Source organism: Biomphalaria glabrata, chromosome 13, assembly GCF_947242115.1.
Source record: "Biomphalaria glabrata chromosome 13, xgBioGlab47.1, whole genome shotgun sequence".
In the NCBI taxonomy this organism is placed as follows: domain Eukaryota; kingdom Metazoa; phylum Mollusca; class Gastropoda; family Planorbidae; genus Biomphalaria; species Biomphalaria glabrata.
In genome coordinates, this window is record NC_074723.1 from 6132863 (window position 1) to 6153252 (window position 20390).

General features: G+C 38.2%; 2 protein-coding genes and 1 non-coding gene across 5 annotated transcripts in view; 1 reads left to right on the forward strand and 2 right to left on the reverse strand.

The window, feature by feature from the left end:
* LOC106070418 (uncharacterized) overlaps positions 1 to 15673 on the forward strand; it is a 52977-nt gene extending 37304 nt beyond the window's left edge. The window contains exons 17-23 of one of the 3 annotated variants that reach the window (XM_056008099.1): positions 2963 to 3060; positions 4208 to 4354; positions 6238 to 6378; positions 7594 to 7734; positions 9746 to 9844; positions 11257 to 11332; positions 14711 to 15673. In XM_056008099.1, coding sequence (XP_055864074.1) covers positions 2963 to 3060; positions 4208 to 4354; positions 6238 to 6378; positions 7594 to 7734; positions 9746 to 9844; positions 11257 to 11332; positions 14711 to 14906 — 898 coding nt within the window. In that variant the 3' untranslated portion in view covers positions 14907 to 15673. The remainder of the gene's footprint in view (positions 1 to 2962; positions 3061 to 4207; positions 4355 to 6237; positions 6379 to 7593; positions 7735 to 9745; positions 9845 to 11256; positions 11333 to 14710) is intronic. The other 2 variants (XM_056008100.1, XM_056008101.1) reach the window with 2 other exon arrangements.
* The window catches only part of LOC106070416 (GTPase IMAP family member 7-like), a 374699-nt gene that overhangs the window by 318113 nt on the left and 36196 nt on the right, over positions 1 to 20390 (reverse strand). The window lies entirely within an intron of this gene.
* On the reverse strand, positions 16531 to 16602 carry Trnag-ucc (transfer RNA glycine (anticodon UCC)). The gene has a single exon. It is a non-coding gene; the product is annotated as a tRNA-Gly (tRNA).

Genomic DNA, 20390 nt, shown 5'->3' on the forward strand with positions numbered 1-20390 from the left:
TATAAATTTTAAAATAAAGAAAAATAATACTTATATCTTTATAATCCTTAAGGAAATTCGACGTAAAATTCTTCATTACTACTACTATGGCCTCCTCCAGTCACGAAGTGACTATGGATCATCTCATGGAAATGAGATGATTGCCTGGGCGTTACCTGTGGTCGGAACGATGTCCTCCACACATCAGTTCCCCCCCCCCCCCCGCTCTCCAAGCAGTTAATGTATCCAAAGGATAGGCAGTGCACATACAGTTTGGGGTCAGCGGCGTCGCAGGTTGTGCCAGGGTGTAGCACTGGGTGCTGCAAACTGCCTTAGGGTCACCAGCTCCTGATTTTTCCTTAGGGTTGATAACCGAAGCCTTTCCGATGGTTGGGTATAGCTGCAAGGACTGCAGTTCACGCGATAATAAGAAAACCTACTTATTAATTGTTGTTTTAAATTATGTCCAACGAAATATATTTTTTTCTCTTAAAAAATTAACATTATTTTTGGGTAAATGTAATTGTTAATAGGACAGAACTTAGATATGTAAAAAATTTAACAAAAAGTCTAAAACCATTTAAATAAATGTGTTCAAAATATTGTAGACAATCACCTCCCCTACTAATATTAATAGTGAATAGTTGTAAAAGTGGTGTATTTTTATGAACAAAACTGCTTGTATACGTGATTTAACAAATTAGATTTTTCGCTTTTTGAAAAGAAAAAGTAGTCGTTGCATCAGAACTTTGAATGGACTAAAATATTATGGTGTCGGACTTTCACTATCTTTTCTAGCTTACGAGATCTAAACGGGACGTACGGACAGACGATAAGACGGACAGACATTTCATACAAAACTAATAGCGTCTTTTCCCCTTTCGGGTGTCGCTTAAAAAGGGTGGGGCTATTCGACCTGGCACCTGGAGAGCTCTATTCATCCTCGTATAAAAAAAAATCGCATTTAAGTCTAATAATCATGGAAGCAGCACTGAAAATAGTATCATGCAAAAATACTATTTAATATCAAGATTCATACTGTGTAATAGATAATTTCTATTTTTTTTTTTATATTAATAATGAACGCAAGTATGTCTGTAATAACTGAAGTCATTAGTTGAGTATCTTCTTGTTACATAAGACTTCTTGTCGCTTTCTTTTGTAATAGTTGTCAGAATAACGATGACTTTTGATGTACAATAGTCGGTGGAAATCGGAAATTCGACTATACTGACGCACACAAATTAAAAAGATTCACGCTAGCGGTCTTCCAAACTTCTTCGAAACGATTGAGTTGTTTATTTGTTTTTTCAGCCGACTCTCCCCAACAAAGTATATATTTTTTAATTATTTTTTTTTATAAAAACCTTCAACTTATAATATTGTAATAACCATATTGTGTAGTGGATCTATGGCTGCGCACGAGCGCACTAAATGAACTGAAAGAGCGGAAGAGGAAGCGCTATGATTGAAGATAGTGGATATTCGTCTTGTTTTGGAATATATGTTATTAACTCTTTCTCTCCGTAATTATTTACCACATTCTGGTGGAATCAACGCTGTTATCGTCAGTTAGGAGAGAAAGAGTTAAACGTGTATTGTCATTGTTCTCTTGGCGTTGAGTTGCTTCCTTTAAAGGATATTACATTAGTGTATTAGTGTAAGAATCGGTATTATAGGCGACTAAACGGCTTCCCCTCTTCCCTTATTACGAAACAATTAGAGCGTTACCGAGGTTTGAAGCTTGGTGATAGCAAAGTGACGCTTACAGCTCGTGTCCATCAGGCCCTGATTGATGTCGAACAAGACCCTGATAGTTATCACTTGGAAGTAGAGCCAGATATAACTGAGATCCTAGGTAAGATTCAGGAAAAGATAAACACACTTGATATTGGGATTAGAACAATACAGGACAAAATGGACTCATTAGGCACAGGGATCAGGGCTAAATTAGTTTCGGTAAACCAGAAAATAACCACAATGGAGGTCAAGATGAACCAGAGAGTCCATGTAGTAGAAAAAGACATAGAAGAACTGAAGGGTCAAGATAGAGAAGGGCTCAGCAAGGCGCCGGTGACTAATACATGGCCAATGTTTCCCGAGGTGTTGGGAAAGAGGAAAACCCCATTGTTTGATGGGTCCGTCTCCTGGTCAGTCTACTGAAGTCAGTTTGAGGCAGCTGCTAAGGTCAACAAGTGGGGCAATGAGGAGGAGAAAGTGACCACACTGGTATTGGCCCTTAGAGGAAAGGCTTCCGAAGTAATCCAATCCATTTTAAACCAGCAGGACTACGCTGCTCTCGTCCAGGATATGGAGCTTCGATACGGGGGTGAGCACTTTCAAGAAGTTTATAGGGTCCAGCTGAAGATCAGATAACACCGGAATGGTTAAACCCTTCAAGAGCTATAAACGTACATTAACGTCTATCCTATCTGGCATACCCCACAGCTGCACAGGGCTTCCTCGAAGTAATCGTCACTGATGCCTTCTTCGATGCCGTTCGAGACCCAGAGCTAAAGAAGTTTCCTTTTCTGGCAAATAATGTTAAGATCATATCGTCTGCTTCTATGTCCAACGGATGACGAGCAGAATGGCCAGCACGATAACCAACCGCCTTTACTTTCTCTAACTAAAGTCAGGTGCCCATTAGAGTTGGGTAGACTCGGGGGCCCCCTAAAAAATTTTTTTAAATTCGAATCCAGGACCACGGAAAATAGTCTATTAGGGCAATTGCCAATAAACAAGCGTTTTGAGGGGCCTGACAGTACCGCGCTACGTCCGGATATGGTCCGCATGTTTTTGCTTGGGCATAACTTTTCATCATATAACCCACTTCAAGCCCACCCATATTTCTCCGTTCCCCTTACGCTCAACAATTATAAGAACGTGTATGTTTATAAGAGACACTTAGAATTTAAAAGAGTTGTATAAGTTAATGCTGTGAGGTTTATATGAAATGATGATTCGGTTGTCTATTTCCCAGACACTGTGAATTCAATAACAGTAAAGACGAGATCATTGTATGTGATGGTCCATCGAATGAACACAAAGATGGAGATTGTAAATCAAATTGTCCGGAAGGTAACTTTTAATGCTCGACTAGACAAGACAAAGACACGAAAAATACACGACAAAGACACGACAAACACGCGACAAACACACATATATACTGTAACGACTCTCACCATCCAGACTCTCTGAAAACAATGCACCACGAGACACTGTCAGCTCAATGAACATGACAGCTCAGGGCTCCAAAATTACTAAACATTTACTGTCTAATAAAATCACAGCCAGTACTTTACCATTGGCAACATGTATCTTAGACTGTACAAATGCTTCATCGTAGATAACCGTACTGCCGTATAAACTCTGTCCTGCCTTACAAAACTATGCTGGCCTTTGCTCCTCGTCTGGTACTCGAGTCTCTGTTCCGGACCGACTTCACGCTGGACAGGCTACCGAACAGGGTAGTGACTGTGAATCTAAACCGAACCTTCTTGACTGTGCCTTTTTCGCTCTGTCTATGTTGTCCACCCTGGCTGTTTTTTTCCCTTTTTCGGGGCTTTCACAGCTGATGCCACTTTGAAGCAAAGAATAAGATATTCCCTGATGTTGGATACCACAGGGACCTTAAGTAACTCGGGATCTCCTCATATCGTCTTATATTTTTCCTCATTTAGACGTCTTTTGATTTCATCTTGTGTTACTGTAGGTCTTACATTCTTTGAGATTGTGAGGTCCTTTACCAGTAGGTACGCTTTTTTTTACTGTCTTTTACTAAGATCTATTGCTAGTGTTGCATCTAGTAAAAAAAACAAAACAGAACCACTGCATATTAAACCCTTAAAAAAACGGAAGGATTTCTTCCAGACGCCAGAAATGAAAAATGCTCATGGAGAATGTATTTGACTAAAAGTGCCACACCAACGATATGGTCAATTTATATGAGTCGCGGCTCCTTTAACCTTTGTCCGGCTTCTCCCTCTTTTATTTCTGGTCCAACGCGGTTGACCTTCACAATATATTTCATGTATGGATTCTAGCAGTGAGATCAATTTGGTGCCTGTCAGTTTAACGTGTTCCAATAGGCTGATACACTTGGCGCAGCCTCTGAGTTTGTGCCAAACGCAAATTTACTTTTTAAATATTTAGTTTCATGTCTGCATGAAAAGGAAATGAAATTGTTGTATGTAGTTATAGAAAGGAGATTTTTTGTTCTCTTCAGAGAATGTTTCAGATTGCCCTTTAGGTAAATGGGGGAAAAATTGTTCCCAGCTGTGTCAGTTCTGTGACCAAGGCTGTAGCAGAATCAACGGAACATGTCAAAGTTGTTTACCTGGCTATCGTTACCCACACCTGGGATGTAATGAAGGTAAGTTGTCAATAGATAGTTCACTTCGCACACCTGGCTAGTACTAAAAGTAAGTTGTACATCTATATACCGCGTAACATGCAGGATATGGTCCGCGGGTCTTTCTTTTGGGCATAATTTTTCATCTTTCTTTCTGGATGATACCTACCACGGGGTGACATAAAAGTGAAAAAATATCAGAAAAAGAAATGAAAAAGAATTTTTAAAAAAAAGGAATCGTCAATGTTATAGCAGCAATGTATTTAATGACTGTAAATCGCGACATGCTCAAAGTTTCTACCAAAAAAAAAATAATAATAACAAAATGAGAAATTGACTACATTAGCTAATTACACAGTAAGACACAACAACCCTGGAGACGTCTCTAACTATGGCTAAATTTCTCCATCTATTTTTAGCGGCACAGGGTTAGTATAATTTTTAACAGAACTTTGCTTGGATGACTTTCTAAGCTAATGGTGCGGTAGTTTTGACATTACTCAGGAAGAATGGTGATTAGCGATTGGATCCAGGACTTGGGCCATTCTCCTCTTGAGGCTCATCTTGTAAAGTTCGTTTATCACTGTTTCTCCTTCAGACTGTAGAAGTTCACCGGGAATGTTATCAACTCTGGCTGATTTTCCCACAGCTGATGCATCATCAAATCCCAAAAAAAAAAAGGATATTCCTCGTTGTTAAATATCGTAGTGACTTTAAGTAGCTTGGGATTGTCAGGTGGGATAACAGTTTAAATAGGGAATGATAAACGATCCCGGGCTCCCCTCTCTGAACTGAACATTTAGTGAATAACAACAGTAGTTCAACACGAATAATAACGGTAAGTTTAATTACATTATGTAACAACAAGAGCGTAAGTTTAGCAATTTAATGAACAAATGAAGTGTTATGATAGGAATGATTAAGTCTCAATGGTATTTACAAAAGCAAATACACATAAGGAAATGATTTACAGCAGGTATAGCACACATTAAACTTTGTGCCATAATTCAATCAGGGCTCGCGAAGCCCACTGCCCAATGCCATGGATGCACGAGCCCTTTCAAAACAAAACACTGAAAGTCCCACACCAAAGAAATTATCATTTTATCTGAGTCGCGTCTCCTTTAACTTTTGTCCGGCTTCTCCCTCTTTTATTTCTAGTCCAAAGAAGTTGTCCTTTACAGTATACCTCATGTTTTATTTCTAGTCCAAAGTAGTTGTCCTTTACAGTATACCTCATGTTTTATTTCTAGTCCAAAGAAGTTGTCCTTTACAGTATACCTCATGTTTTATTTCTAGTCCAAAGAAGTTGTCATTTACAGTATACCTCATGTTTTATTTCTAGTCCAAAGTAGTTGTCCTTTACAGTATACCTCATGTTTTATTTCTAGTCCAAAGAAGTTGTCCTTTACAGTATACCTCATGTTTTATTTCTAGTCCAAAGTAGTTGTCCTTTACAGTATACCTCATGTTTTATTTCTAGTCCAAAGTAGTTGTCCTTTACAGTATACCTCATGTTTTATTTCTAGTCCAAAGTAGTTGTCCTTTACAGTATACCTCATGTTTTATTTCTAGTCCAAAGCGGTTCTCCTTTACAGTATACCTCATGTTTTATTTCTAGTCCAAAGCGGTTGACCTTTACAGTATACCTCATGTTTTATTTCTAGTCCAAAGCGGTTCTCCTTTACAGTATACCTCATATTTTATTTCTAGCTGTAAGATTAATTTGGTAATGGTACATGCTAGTTTAACTTGGTCACATAGGCGGATACTCTTGGCGGAGCCTCTGAGATTGTTTGAGACGTAAATTTACTTTGTAAATATTTAGTTTCATGTCTGCATGAAAAGGAAATGAAATTGTTATATGTTGTTATAGAAAGAAGATTTTTCGGTCTCGCTTTAAGTTTCAGATTGCCCTTTAGGTAAATGGGGGAAAAATTGTTCCCAGCTGTGTCAGTTCTGTCACCAAGGCTGTAGCAGAATCAACGGGACATGTGAAAGCTGTTTACCTGGCTATGGTTACCCACACCTGGGATGTAATGAAGGTAAGTCAGGGTCTGGAGGGGCTTGACAGCACCGCGCAACGTGCCGGATTAGGTCCACGGGTCTTTGTTTAGGCATAACTTTTCATAGTTCATTCTGGATGATACCTACTGCGGTGTGGCACAAAAGTGAAAAAAAACATCAGAAAAAGAAATGAGACAGAATTATTTAAAAAAGGAATCGTTCTATTACAGCAATGTAATTAATGTCGGTCAATCGGGTATTGCTTAAAGTTTCTAAAAAAAAAAATAATACATTAACTACATTAGCTAATTACACAGGAAGGCACCAACCCAATGGCGTAGCTAGGGTCTTTGATGCCCCGTGCGGGAGCTCCTCGTGACGCCCTCCAAAGCGAAAACAAAAATGAAACTTAACAGAAAAAAAGACGTCTTCCTCCATAGTTAATTAAGTGTTGCTAATTCGCAATAAAAAATCAATAAAATAAATTAAAAACAAAACTGCTTCCAATGAATTCTTCGTGCTGGTGAAACTATCGAAAACATTGGGGGGTGTGGGTGGGGGGTACCTATTCTTATTTAATAAATGAAGTTTTCAAGGAAGTCAGTCATAATTTTGTCATCGTTGGTTGCAAATAATTCTTGATCAACTTTAGTTTTAAAAAAACATCTCTCCTATAAATACACAATCGTCAGATATAAGCGAATAAGAATGACTGTATTAGGGACTGAGCTTTCAAGCTGATAGTTGTTTTATTATAAAACTCAAGAGCTCAGTAGCCTTTTGTTTCAAAAAGTTTGAGGGCTTCTGACGAAACTTTTAAAAACCGTTGAAGCCCCCTTTCGCTCCAGACGAGATTTTTTCTTGTCAATGTCGCTAGGAGCTCTGTCAAGATTTGTTTCAATCTGAGGATCCAAAAGTTTGGAAGGTGACAAAAAAAAAAACAAATTTACGGTAAAAGCGTGTACAGTACAGGAGAGAAAAACACAACCTTGTGGAGCACCCGTACATCGTACTTAAGTTTATGATCTGGTGTTTGTTAACTTTAACAAACTGGGGACGTTAGGTTAAAACGTATAGATGAATTTGATAATGGTCCATGTTAGTTGAACGCGTGCCCATAGGCGGATACTCTTGGGCAGCCTCTGGGTTTGTGTCAAACGCTAATTTACTTTTTTATTTTTTAGTTTCATGTCTACATGAAAAGGAAATGAAATTGTTGTATGTAGTTATAGAAATTTTTTTTTTCTTTTAAGTTTTAGATTGCCCATTAGGTAAATGGGGGGCAAATTGTTCCCAGCTGTGTGAGTTCTGTAAACAAAGCTGTAACAGAATCAACGGGACATGTGAAAGCTGTTTACCTGGCTATCGTTACCCACACCTGGGATGTAATGAAGGTAAGTTGTCCATCTAAATCTCACTCCGAAAAACCTGGCTAGAACTTAAAGTCAGATGTACATCTATATATCAATCCACACACATTAGTACTAGAAGTAAGTTTTCCATCTGTATATCACTCTGCACACTTGGCGTGAACTAAAAGTAAGTTTTACACCTGGATATCACTCTGCACACTTAGCGTGAACTAAAATTAAGTTTTACACCTAGATATCACTCTGCACACTTGGCGTGAACTAAAAGTAAGTTTTACACCTGGATATCACTCTGCACACTTGGCGTGAACTAAAAGTAAGTTTTACACCTGGATATCACTCTGCACACTTGGCGTGAACTAAAAGTAAGTTTTACACCTGGAGCACAATCCGCACAGCTGGCTGGTACTAAAAGTAAATTTTACACCTGGATATCACTCTGCACACTTGGCGTGAACTAAAAGTAAGTTTTACACCTGGATATCACTCTGCACACTTTGCGTGAATTAAAAGTAAGTTTTACACTTGGATATCACTCTGCACACTTGGCGTGAACTAAAAGTAAGTTTTACATCTGGATATCACTCTGCACACTTTGCGTGAACTAAAAGTAAGTTTTACACCTGGAGCACAATCCGCACAGCTGGCTGGTACTAAAAGTAAGTTTTACACCTGGATATCTCTCTGCACACTTGGCGTGAACTAAAAGTAAATTTTACACCTGGATATCACTCTGCACACTTGGCGTGAACTAAAAGTAAGTTTTACACCTGGATATCACTCTGCACACTTTGCGTGAATTTAAAGTAAGTTTTACACCTGGATATCACTCTGCACACTTGGCGTGAACTAAAAGTAAATTTTACACCTGGATATCACTCTGCACACTTGGCGTGAACTAAAAGTAAATTTTACACCTGGAGCACAATCCGCACAGCTGGCTGGTACTAAAAGTAAGTTTTACACCTGGAGCACAATCTGCACAGCTGGCTGGTACTAAAAGTAAGTTTTACACCTGGATATCACTCAGCACACTTGGCGTGAACTAAAAGTAAGTTTTACACCTGGATATCACTTTGCACACTTGGCGTGAACTAAAAGTAAGTTTTACACCTGGAGCACAATCCGCACAGCTGGCTGGTACTAAAAGTAAGTTTTACACCTTATTATCTCTCTGCACACTCTCTCGTTTCTTCAATGTTATTTTCCTTTTTGATAGAATTTCATTGTGATACTCTTTCTGAAAATATTGAAACCCTGCCTCAGTGGACCACTTTGGGGACCGATTTTGAGTTTGTATTTCCACACAAACTGTCTTGCAAATTTGTTAATTTCGGGATTATAAAGGCGCAAGCTCTATTTGGTGCCGCACCCTCGTTAACCATGGTCAACTTTAACATCAACCTTATACATCATTTTCTGGTCTGAAATGGGAACTTTGTTTTACGTATGTCCAACACAAAATACAGTTTCATTCTAGCATTGAAAAATAATCTTAACGGCGATGTCTTCGAGTCCGAAGGGAAAGGAGGAGTGAAAAATTTCGACATGACTAGGCCAACTGCGACCTGCATATTTATCCACACCCAATGCAGCCGAAGCCGTTGTCTCCTTGGAGTGTGCCAAAAAAATTATTTCTTGACTTTATTGAGACAAAGCTGACTTGTGATAATACTTTATACTTGATGATAGTACTTTATACTTGATGATAATACTACGATCTTGAGGATATTACTTAATACTTGATGATAATACTTTACACTTGATGATAATACTACAATCTTGAGGATATTACTTTATACTTGATGATAATACTTTATACTTGATGATAATACTACAATCTTGAGGATATTACTTTATTCTTGATGATAATACTTAATACTTGATGACAATACTTAATACTTGATGATAATACTTTATACTTGATGATAATACTTTATACTTGATGATAATACTTTATACTTTATTCTTGAAGATAACAATTTATTCTTATTGAAAATACTTTATTAAGGATGTTATTACTTTATTCTTTCAGCCTGTGGTAAATTTACTTATGGTCAATTTTGTGAAGAAGACTGTTTGACCAAATGTGATGGACAGGACTGTCTTGATAGAAATGAGGGTGCCTGTCCAGGTAAGAAATGAACGATTGTAGAATTTGTTCAATCTAATTCCTAGCTACCACACACACATGTTATCTTTTTGATATCTTTTTTCTCTTTCTATCCTTATACATTTTTTAATCCATTTATCTCCGGTTTATCGGGCCTTGTAGGAACGTTATCATTTGTGTACTAATGACCAAATTTTTCGCAATTTTTTCTCTATAAAAAAAAAGTGTATAAAGTACTTTACGAGGCCAACATAAATCGTGGCCCTAGCAGCCTAGTTTGCCTATGCCTAAGGCCGGCCCAGATGTTAATAGGAATGATTACTCCTTTAACTTTAAAAAGCTGCGTCTCAAACAGCTTCTGACAACCAGTTCAAACACCTGGCCTTCACATGTGGCTCAAATATTGAGTCCGACGAAATCGTTAGCACCGATAAGAGAACGACCTAATGCAAGCACTGCCCGCCAAATCCAGATATTTTCGGAAAAAAGTTTACTCCTGAACCTAGTTTAGCCACCCACCTAGAAGAAGGAACACTTTAAATCCGGGAAAGTCAAGCCTGAGTCAAGAGTTGGGGACACTGGGGCAGCTTGAACTGTAATGTTGGCGATAACGTTTTGACCACTGACCATAACAAATGCCCAGGCTTCTGCTTCCTTATAAATCATAAACCAAAGGGATGAACGAGCACCGTTCTTTGTCTGAAGGAGGGTAACAAATACTGGTTTGGATTAAAAAGAGAACTTTGCTAATGTTCTCATTATTCAGCACTAAATTTATTTTTTTTTGTGGTTTCTAAATTTTGAAAATCTATTATAAAACTGTTTTTGCTTCAGTGATAGTGCTACAATATCGGATAAAAGTAAATTCACATCCACAGAAGTGACAAACACCTGTTGTAAAACTTATTACTTAACAATTAAAGGGATAAATATATATATATATGTTTGAATGTATAGCATATCAGTATGTATACCTCCATATCTAGTTCTGATATTGGCTTTGTCTTTCGACTGGGCAGAATCAGGAATGACTGAGCAAGCCAATTATGGAGCGGCAGATTTAGCCACAGTTTGTGCATGTATATGCATCCGCTTTAGGGTTAGACTGTTGTGCAGGCTTTTTTTCTTCTCTTGACTAAGGCAGCTTCGTTTCTTTTGCTCTCGGCGAGGCTCTTCTCCATGCTGTCAGGTCTTGGGCTGTCTCCTCCCACATCCTTTCGTTGATGCCAGTGGCTCTCATGTCTCGCTAATCACAAGTTTTTACCCTAGACATTTTCAAACATGAATAGGCAAATGTTTTAATAAAATTACTACCTGTGGTACAATACTTTAAATAAAGTAGCCTATGCTTTCTGTGAACCGATTTACATGTTCTTATTATTATAGAAAAGTTCTTACTTTTATTTTAACCAAGTGTCTTTTGGTTTCTCTAGATGTCCCATACGGACTGCCCTCGCGTTTTTGGTTACTGTTGCTACTGATACCTGTATCGCTACTTATATATCTCAGGTAAATATTTGTTTCTTCTTATTTCATTCTAATCGTTGTATTTTTTTTTTCAACATTGAAGCTTGTATGCCTTGTCCAAAAGTCTGATATATTTATTTGCATTTTTTATGACAACTCAAAAACATGGGAGACAATCTACTTATATTTATCAATGAATTCATTTTCTGCAGAACATCGATTCGTGGTTATTACGTCAATAGTTGGGAAATATGTATTTATAGAAAAAAACAATAATAAATAAGCAACATTTCACCAGTTTCATATGCTTTTATTTCCTCCATGTCCATATTAGACATTCCATTGAATGAAAAAGTGTAACATAATACATTTCACTTATAAGATTTCTTCGTATAGCTAACTAAGCCATTTTTTAAAGTATACAAATGAACGGTTTCATTTCGTTTTAAGTCAAGTGCAGGGGTTCTCAACCTGTGGGTCGCGACCCCTTTGGGGGTCGATTGACGATTTACCAGGGGTCGCCTAAGACCATCAAAATGGTGGAAAGTTATTGTCTACTTTTCTATTGCTGTATGTGTGAGGGTGGGTGGGGGTCGCGGCAGAGTGGGGGATTGTAAAAAGGGGTCGCCGAGCTTAAGAGGTTGAGAACCGCTGGTTTAGTGTAAGTAACAGCCTCCATATAATAATTGACACTATACTGTATTATTATTACCTACCCTTTAATTCATTCTGATCAATTTTCTTTGTGGAAGTAGTTCACTGGCTACTTTTTACAAAGCTTTTGGTCAACTCACTCGGCCTGTCTGTCTGTCTGTCTGTCTCTCTGTCTGTCTCTCTCTGTCTGCCTGTGTGTCTCTCTGTCTGTGTGTCTGTCTGCCGTCTGTCTGTCTGTCTCTCTGTCTGTCTGTCTGTCTGTCTCTCTGTCTGTCTATCTCTGTCTGCCTGTCTGTCTGTCTGTCTGTCTCTCTGTCTGTCTATCTCTGTCTGCCTGTGTGTCTGTCTCTCTGTCTGTGTGTCTGTCTGCCGTCTTTCTGTCTGTCTGTCTGTCTGTCTGTCTGTCTCTCTGTCTGTCTGTCTGTCTCTCTGTCTCTCTGTCTGTCTGTCTGTCTGTCTGCCTGTCTGTCTCTCTGGCTCTCTGTCTCTCTGTCTGTCTGTCTGCCTGTCTGTCTGTCTGTCTCTCTGTCTGTCTGTCTGTCTCTCTGTCTGTCTTTGTGTCTGTCTGTCTCTCTGTCTGTCTGCCTGTCTGTCTGTCTGTCTGTCTGCCTGTGTGTGTCTGTCTGTCTGTCAAAAGTTTGTACTCGTTTTTTCTACGACACAAAATCTCGAATCAAGCTGAAATTTAATTTTGCACACATTTTGTATTACCTAGCAACACAAGAATCAATAAAAAAAATCAATTAGTTAATTATTTTGTGTGTGGTATCTCAAACAAGGGAAAGATGTAGTACTTGACTGAAGTGGTGGTATAAGCTGAATTAATCCCCTTTATATTAGGCTTCCGTCTCAGGAAATAGTAACAATAGATAACTATACAATCTTCCATGTTCATAGACTTTTCCTAGCAGTGTAGTTACTGCATGGGCCTGAGAAGGACTTAGCTCACAAGCTCGAATTCAAGTCGTTAGCTTCTCCCTCTAGTATGTTGGCCGATTGGGCGGGGTGGGATGGGACAATTGCATTTATTTCACCTCCCCCCCCCCGCCCCACGATCATTAACTTTCGAGTGCGGAGGGGTTGATCCATTTTTTTTTTGCAGAAATCATAGTTTGATTACATAATTAGTAACATATCTATTTGATAAAAGCTACTTATTGATATTTTAAACAATCTTAATATTGTGTCGTTTCCCGTCTGGTATGTTAGCAGTTTTTGGTGGGGGTGGCGTAGGGTGATAGCGGTCCAATGTTTTTGCAGAAATCACAGGTTGTTATCATAATGAGTGACATATCTATATGATAAAAAGCTACTTATTGGTATATATCTGAACTAATCTTTATATTATGTCGTTCCAATTCTTGTATCTTGGATTTGGAAAAAAATGCCCCCCCCCTTTCAAAACTTCTGGATTGCTAGTGGTTTTATCTAGACTAGCTATAGAATTTTTCAGATCTAGATAAAGACTCTATATAGAATAATCTAGCTAGTAGATGTAGGCCTATCCCAATTAATAAACTTTAGTCAGGTAGAGCTGGATCTAGACTAATGACAATCTACTCTGGCTGCCTGGTCGTGCGGTTTGCGCGCTGGACTGTCGTTCGGATTTATCGACGGTTGAGGGTTCAAACCCTGCCCGCTCCCATCCCCCGTCGTCCTGCGGGAGGTTTGGACTAGGAAGTAAACTATCTTCAACTCTGAAGGAACATCCGAAACATGTAAAACAAACATTTTACTCTCAAGATGGAATCTATTTCTAATCTAGATTCGATCTGAAATGTAGATCTATATATAGAGTCTACTTAATGACAATGTCATTGATTCCCGAAGATTAATGATGAGTGCAGTGTTTTCTATTTATTTGATTGTTTTACGAATCACATGTGCCCTTGTGGTAATATGACTACACCTACGGTATACGCAGAACCGTGAATGGCGTGAGCAGTATACGCAGAACCTATTGCGACTTGACGACTTTTGTAAGTTTGTCTGCTGTGCTCTACCAGATGCCAAAAAAAAAAATATGTAGATTTTAAAGTTCTAGAACAATATTCCACTTGATTTATTAACATAAATCTACTAATCTCATTTATAATATGTAGCTCTAGATCTACAATGTTACCAACGCATTCATACAGATTTAAATATATAGATTTAATTAAACTAATAAACAGATGTAATTTAGATGTATGCGGTGTTAGCAAACAGAGTTACATTATAAACAAACCTGGGTTTTTCTAAATTCTGATACTTGGTGGGTAAGAGTAAAACAGCACCTACCTAAATAAAATTATAAATACAGAGCATATACCTATATTTATTGTAGTATATATAGGTCTGCGGTTTTATATTATATAAGTTTCCTAACTTCTTTTATAGAGAAATTACTTTTGTAGTTTTTTTTACGAAAAAAATTGAGCTATTCGCGTCTGACACATATAATATTTTAATGGGCAGCAACCTAGCTCCTGGCTAATCAAAACTAATTGATATAATTACTATAAGCTTTGGTTTTTTAAAGTATTTTTTATATGTTTTTCTTGTTTAATAATGTAATTAAAAACTATCCTTTGAGCCAAGTCTTATTTCAATAGCAGAAAGTTAATTTATTTTACTCTTTCACAATTTACTATTAAGAAGTAGAATTAGAATTTTTTTTTTTTTTTTTTTTATTTTTTTTTTGCAAAAATAATTGAGAGGTATAAGTATCGTCTCCTGTCTCTTATAGTTAATATATATTTTTTTTTTCTTCTCCAACATTTTTAGATTATATCATCGGGGTTCAGACACATTTGAAGCGTCGCTGACTTCAGGCAGTGTCCAGAACCTAGATAAGGCTGAGAGCAAATCCAGCATTATGTCCAGAATTTCAGAGTGGTCGAAAACACTATTCCGCGACAAATCTACTGCCCCTGAAGACAATTTGTTCAGATATGATGAAAAATATGGAACGTATGTTTGATATCTGGATGATGTATATTACACAGTATATACCACTAAAAATTTGAAAAAAAAAAATAGGTTGTGATTTTTTAGATACATGATAATATGCCCTGCCAATTTTCTTTTAAATGTTATAAGGAATATTGTGTTTTATTACTGAGTAGGCCTTTATGTTTGTTTTTACATAAGCGCTTAAGATATTGGAACGTAACGAGGAGAGATACTATTTATAACTCATCTAAACACAAACAGTATTCATATTTAAAATAATACACAGAACAGGGAGAGTAAAACGATCGTACAGATGTAACAAATATATAAAAAAAAATACAATTAGAATCTGTTAAAAATAAATAAATATAAAAAGTCACAAAGATTAAAGAAATGATCAATTTGGGGGTTCTGGTGTGCACTTTCTAAAAATCTACGGTTTACCAACATTGTCATGTTTTGAAAATATATGTCTCAGCTTGACGTGTTGAGAAAATGGTGGTTCATTCACATCTACCTTCACCTCCTTGTTCTGTTTGACTGTTCTGGCACATCACATGATCGTCTTACTCCATTCCTCTCTTATTCGCCTTGACTAGAGTTTCCTTCAATGATAGGCCCGTAATCTTTGGTGTCTTCCCATCTTCACATAGGCTAGTTTACAAAGTATTATATAAGTGGTGTATTGTTGTTTACTTGTGTGGTTACAAATATTTAAAAACCTATTTCTATCCTTGATTTTGTGTGTAGCATTTTTTTTTTTTACTAAAGAATATTAAAACCAATATATATATATTTGTTGTTTGGATTTCAAATAATGGCTTGTTTCTTTAATCCTTTGTTTTAGTCAGTTAAAAAACTTCTACACATATTAAGATTTGTTGTTTTTTGATATCGTGTACATTTCGTGTACATTTCTGTTATGCAATATTTAAAAAAAAAAACATTATCAATTTCACAAAGACGCAGAGATACATGAACTAGTGTTTATGTCGGTGAAAGAGATATGAGTCTCATTTATTGTTGTGTATGAAATGTTAAATAGAGTGGGATAACCTCTTAGCTAACCGCTAGGCTACCTTTCAAGAGAATGTGGCAATAACCACTTGGCTACGTATTAAGAGTGTGTAGCATAACCGCTTGGCTACCTATCAAGATAGTGTGGCATAACCACTTGGTTACTTATAAAGAGAGTGTGGTTCAACCGCTTGGCTGCCTATCAAGAGTGTGTAGCATAACCGCTTGGCTACCTATCAAGAGTGTAGCATAACCGCTTGGCTACCTATCAAGAGTGTGTAGCATAACCGCTTGGCTACCTATCAAGAGAGTGTGGTTCAACCGCTTGGCTACCTATCAAGAGAGTGTGGTTCAACTGCTTGGCTACCTATCAAGAGAGTGTGGTTCAACCGCTTGGCTACCTATCAAGAGAGTGTGGTTCAACCGCTTGGCTACCTATCAAGAGAGTGTGACTCAACCGCTTGGCTACCTATCAAGAGTGTGTATCATAATTGATTGGCTACCTATTAAAAGAGTAAGGCATCACCCCTCATTTGATTTTTTCAATATGGCCATCTACAATTAATGCTTTCTTTTGTGGACTTGTTAATATGTTAAATACTTTTAATTTATATAAATGAATAGTACAAAAAAAATGCGTCAGCCGGGAATCGAACCCGGATCGACTGCTTGGAAGGCAACCATGCTAACCTTTACACCACCGACGCTTACACTATGCTGGTATCGTCGTTAACTCAAGTAATAACACCATCTGTCCCTTGACTATTGTCGTAATGATGCTGTCAGTTCGCGAGACTCTTCACTTTTTCCTGTCAGTAGGTGTTCTTAACAGGATATCATGAGAGTGGCTTCCATTCTATTATGTTGTCCAGCCAGATTTTCTTAGGGAATCAAGGCTTACGACCATGTTTCTCAAACATTTACCCATGTTGTTTTTTCTTTCCATTAATGTTTCTAAAATGTTTGGAATTCAAATTTACATATTATTTAAGCTGGTCGGTTCAGTCATCTTTTTTTTTTTAGCGGCCCCCGTAAGGGGAAAAGCCGTTTATGCTAAATGTCCGTCTGTCACACTCAGATGTCGAAAACTCAAAAAGAAAGTAAAAATATTATTTCAACATGCGCTGTGGCTTGCAAAGTTGAGGTGCAACGGCTCATTTTTTTTTTCTAAAAGCTAACCGTTTTATTTATAAAATTAATTATGCAAGCAGTTTTTTCATACAAATAAACCAATTCTAAAACAATAAACAAATATAAGGGAGATAATGTTACAATACGTTGACAAAGAATGATAATTTTTCGTGTATTTTCAGTATCACTAAGTCAAATATATTTATAAAATGTACAAGAAATGTTCACAACAAATAAAAATATTAGTTAACTGTGTTGTTGTTTTTTCTGGTCAACTAGCTGTTAAAATTAAAAGAACACATTTATATTTGTTTATAAAGGCTAAGAATGCACTTTGTATGTAAATATCAAGCACATTTTTTAAAATAGACTTTCTACACAGCAACTTTCGTGCAGAAGCGCGACAGCAGCGGCATCGTATGCTGCTAAAGTAGTACCATCAAAAAGTTTTAAATAATCAGATTTTATTTATTATTTGTCTAGTGTCTCCATCAAGATAAAAGCCAATTATTTTTTAGCGTTTTGTCTGTTGGTCAGTTTGTCCGTCAAATTTAGATTTAAAAAATCAGTAAAGATATTTAAAATCTGATTTAACCTTTAATGTTCCTTCCGAAAGATCGCAATGTGAGTTGATATAAGCTTTGTAATAACATACCAATATATAAATTTAAGTTTTTAGTTACATCTAAAACATGCTTTTTATAGTTGCAGTTCAATACTTATATTAATACTAGATTTGGGAAACGAACCGAACCCGAACCGAACTCAAACCTCACTTACGACCGAACCAAACAGAACCCGAACTTTAAAACTGATCGGTACGAACGAACTGTCCTTACCTTGACCGAACTGAATCAAAGATTTTTGCAATATTATTTTAGTAAGAAACAATATGAGAATTTAAAAAAAAAAGTGTTTCACAACCTTCAGCAAAAAAAAACTAGTCATGTTGTGGCCTTTCTCTTGACAGCTAGGGTCTAAGTGGGGTTCGGGGCGAAGTCCACAAATTTAGAATAAGGATTTAAAAAAAAAAATCGAAAAATAATATTTTTTTAAAAAGCTAATTTGTAAATGATACATGTAGCTTATATTATATAGATATTCAACTAATTTTGCTCATAAAAAATTTCTCCATTAAAAATAGGACCGTCCCCCCCCCCTCAGAGGGAGGATGCTTTCTCTCCCCCCCCCCCACTTAGAGGGCTAGAGTAAGGAGGGCAGTAGACGCATTCGCCCCCCCCCCACTTAGAGGGCTAGAGTAACGAGGGCAGTAGATGCAATCGGCCCCCCCCCCCACTTAGAGGGTTAATGAGGGCAGTAGATGCAATCTCCCCCCCCCCCCAACTTAGAGGGTTAGAGTGAGGAGGGCAGTAGATGCTGATGCAATTGCCTTCCAAGCAATCGATCCGGGTTCGATTCCCGGCTGACGCATTTTTTTGTACTATTCATTTATATAAATTTATAGTATTTAAGATATTAACAAGTCCACAAAAGAAAGCATTAATTGTAGGTGGTCATCTTATAAAATTAGATGACCACTTATCTAATGACCGTGCATCAGCCAAATAATTACTGCCTAAGTCTTGATGCTATGGTGACTGAGCTGTTGTGTGCTATAAAGAATTCAACAACAAACCTGACGGAGGATGTGGCGCCTCCGTGGAAACGTCCGCCGGGGGATGCGGATAGGCAAAGAATGGTAGCGCACATAGCTCTCAGTGAGTTACCACTCGTACGGTCGAGAGACTGTACACTGCACGTGGTAGGGATGTAACAAAGGCTCGCTAACCCGTCCAACCCCCCACTGATTCGTTTCCCAACGGGGGCCATACGCGCTGTGATGGACCCTCGCACGGGTTCGGTGGGACAGTATAGGCATACGAAAGGCCCCCACGCGGCTCGGCCTCCGGCCTCGCACGAGAGGGGGATACTCGTGTGGGGCTCAAGGGGGTCGTGTCCTGCGACATACCGGACGAGAGTACATGATCGTTTCGGATAAGGCGGGATTTCGGACAGAGGGATTGGTGAAGAGCCGATGCCTCATCCTGGCTATGGATAAAAGCCTTTCCCTGGTCAAGAGGTCCATAAAAGGGAACCGGAAGTTCTCGGACCTTCAGGACATCTGAAACAACAAATCTGACCTATTTTCTCATTAAGTCATGAATGTTAACATTACCTGGGGACTTTCTTTTCCACCGTAATGAGTCCACCTCCTCCCTTCCCAACACAGCGTCACAAAACGTGAACTGTACCTTGCACAGTTTACTTATCGTTGGAGTTTTAAAGGGACACAACCCCCGGCATTCTCTCTTACGTCCCTTGTAGCAAAAGCCAAACTGTTTATCGCTCTTGTTTGCAGAATAAGGTTTGGACGCGCCTTCAGAAATGATGGCAAATAAGGATATAGTCACTTTGTCTTACAACACTGATGCCCGAAATACGGTCTGCGGGACATGTCCAGCCTGTGACGCTGTGATATTTGAACCCTCGAAAATTCGCTCCACAGTTCGACGAAGCCATAAAATCCCGACGCCATTTTGACTCGACTCGTTAATATTTGACGGTGATGATGTCCGCAATCCAGTCCGACGATGATTGTTCAACGCTGACTTTCAAGTTCAAGGATTTTGTTGCGGGGCGGGGTGTGGGGAGGGGTTTATGCCTTTTTTGCTTACGCTACTTTTTTTTTTTTAGCTTCATGCCTCTTGTTTATGATTCCGGCCTGACAGCACTTAGTTTAGTAGGACGCCTACCACACGTTTGACTTCTTTCCAGTACTTTCTTTAATTATCTAAAATAGGGATGAAAAGAAAAAAAAAATTCTATTTTGCATCTCTAATGCTCAGTGTGCGTAGGTCAAATAATTGTTTTGTTGTCAAGTAAATAATGTTCTAACCTTTCCGTGCCTGACTTAAGTGGCTAACTAAACTCAAATCAGCTGGAGTCAGGATGCAAACTGAACTGCGCTTTATACTCTTGATAGGTAGCCAAGCAGTTATGCTACATATTTCTAGTAGGTAGCCATGCGGTTGTGCTACATATTCCTAGTAGGTAGCCATGCGGTTATGCCACATTCAAGCGGTTATACTACAGTCTTTCGATAGGCAGCTTATCAGCTATACTCTCTTGAAAGGTAGCCAAGCGGTTAAGCCACACTCTTTTCATAGGTAGCCTATAGGTAATGCCTTACTCTTTTCCATAAGTAGCCAAGCGGTTATGTTGCACAATGTTGATAGATAGCCAAGAAGTTATGCCACTCTACTTAACATTTCATACATCCAGTAGCGGCCTTAAGGGGTGGCAAGTGAGGCAACCGTCCCAGGTCTTGTAGATAACTATTGAGATCAACTATACATGCAAAATC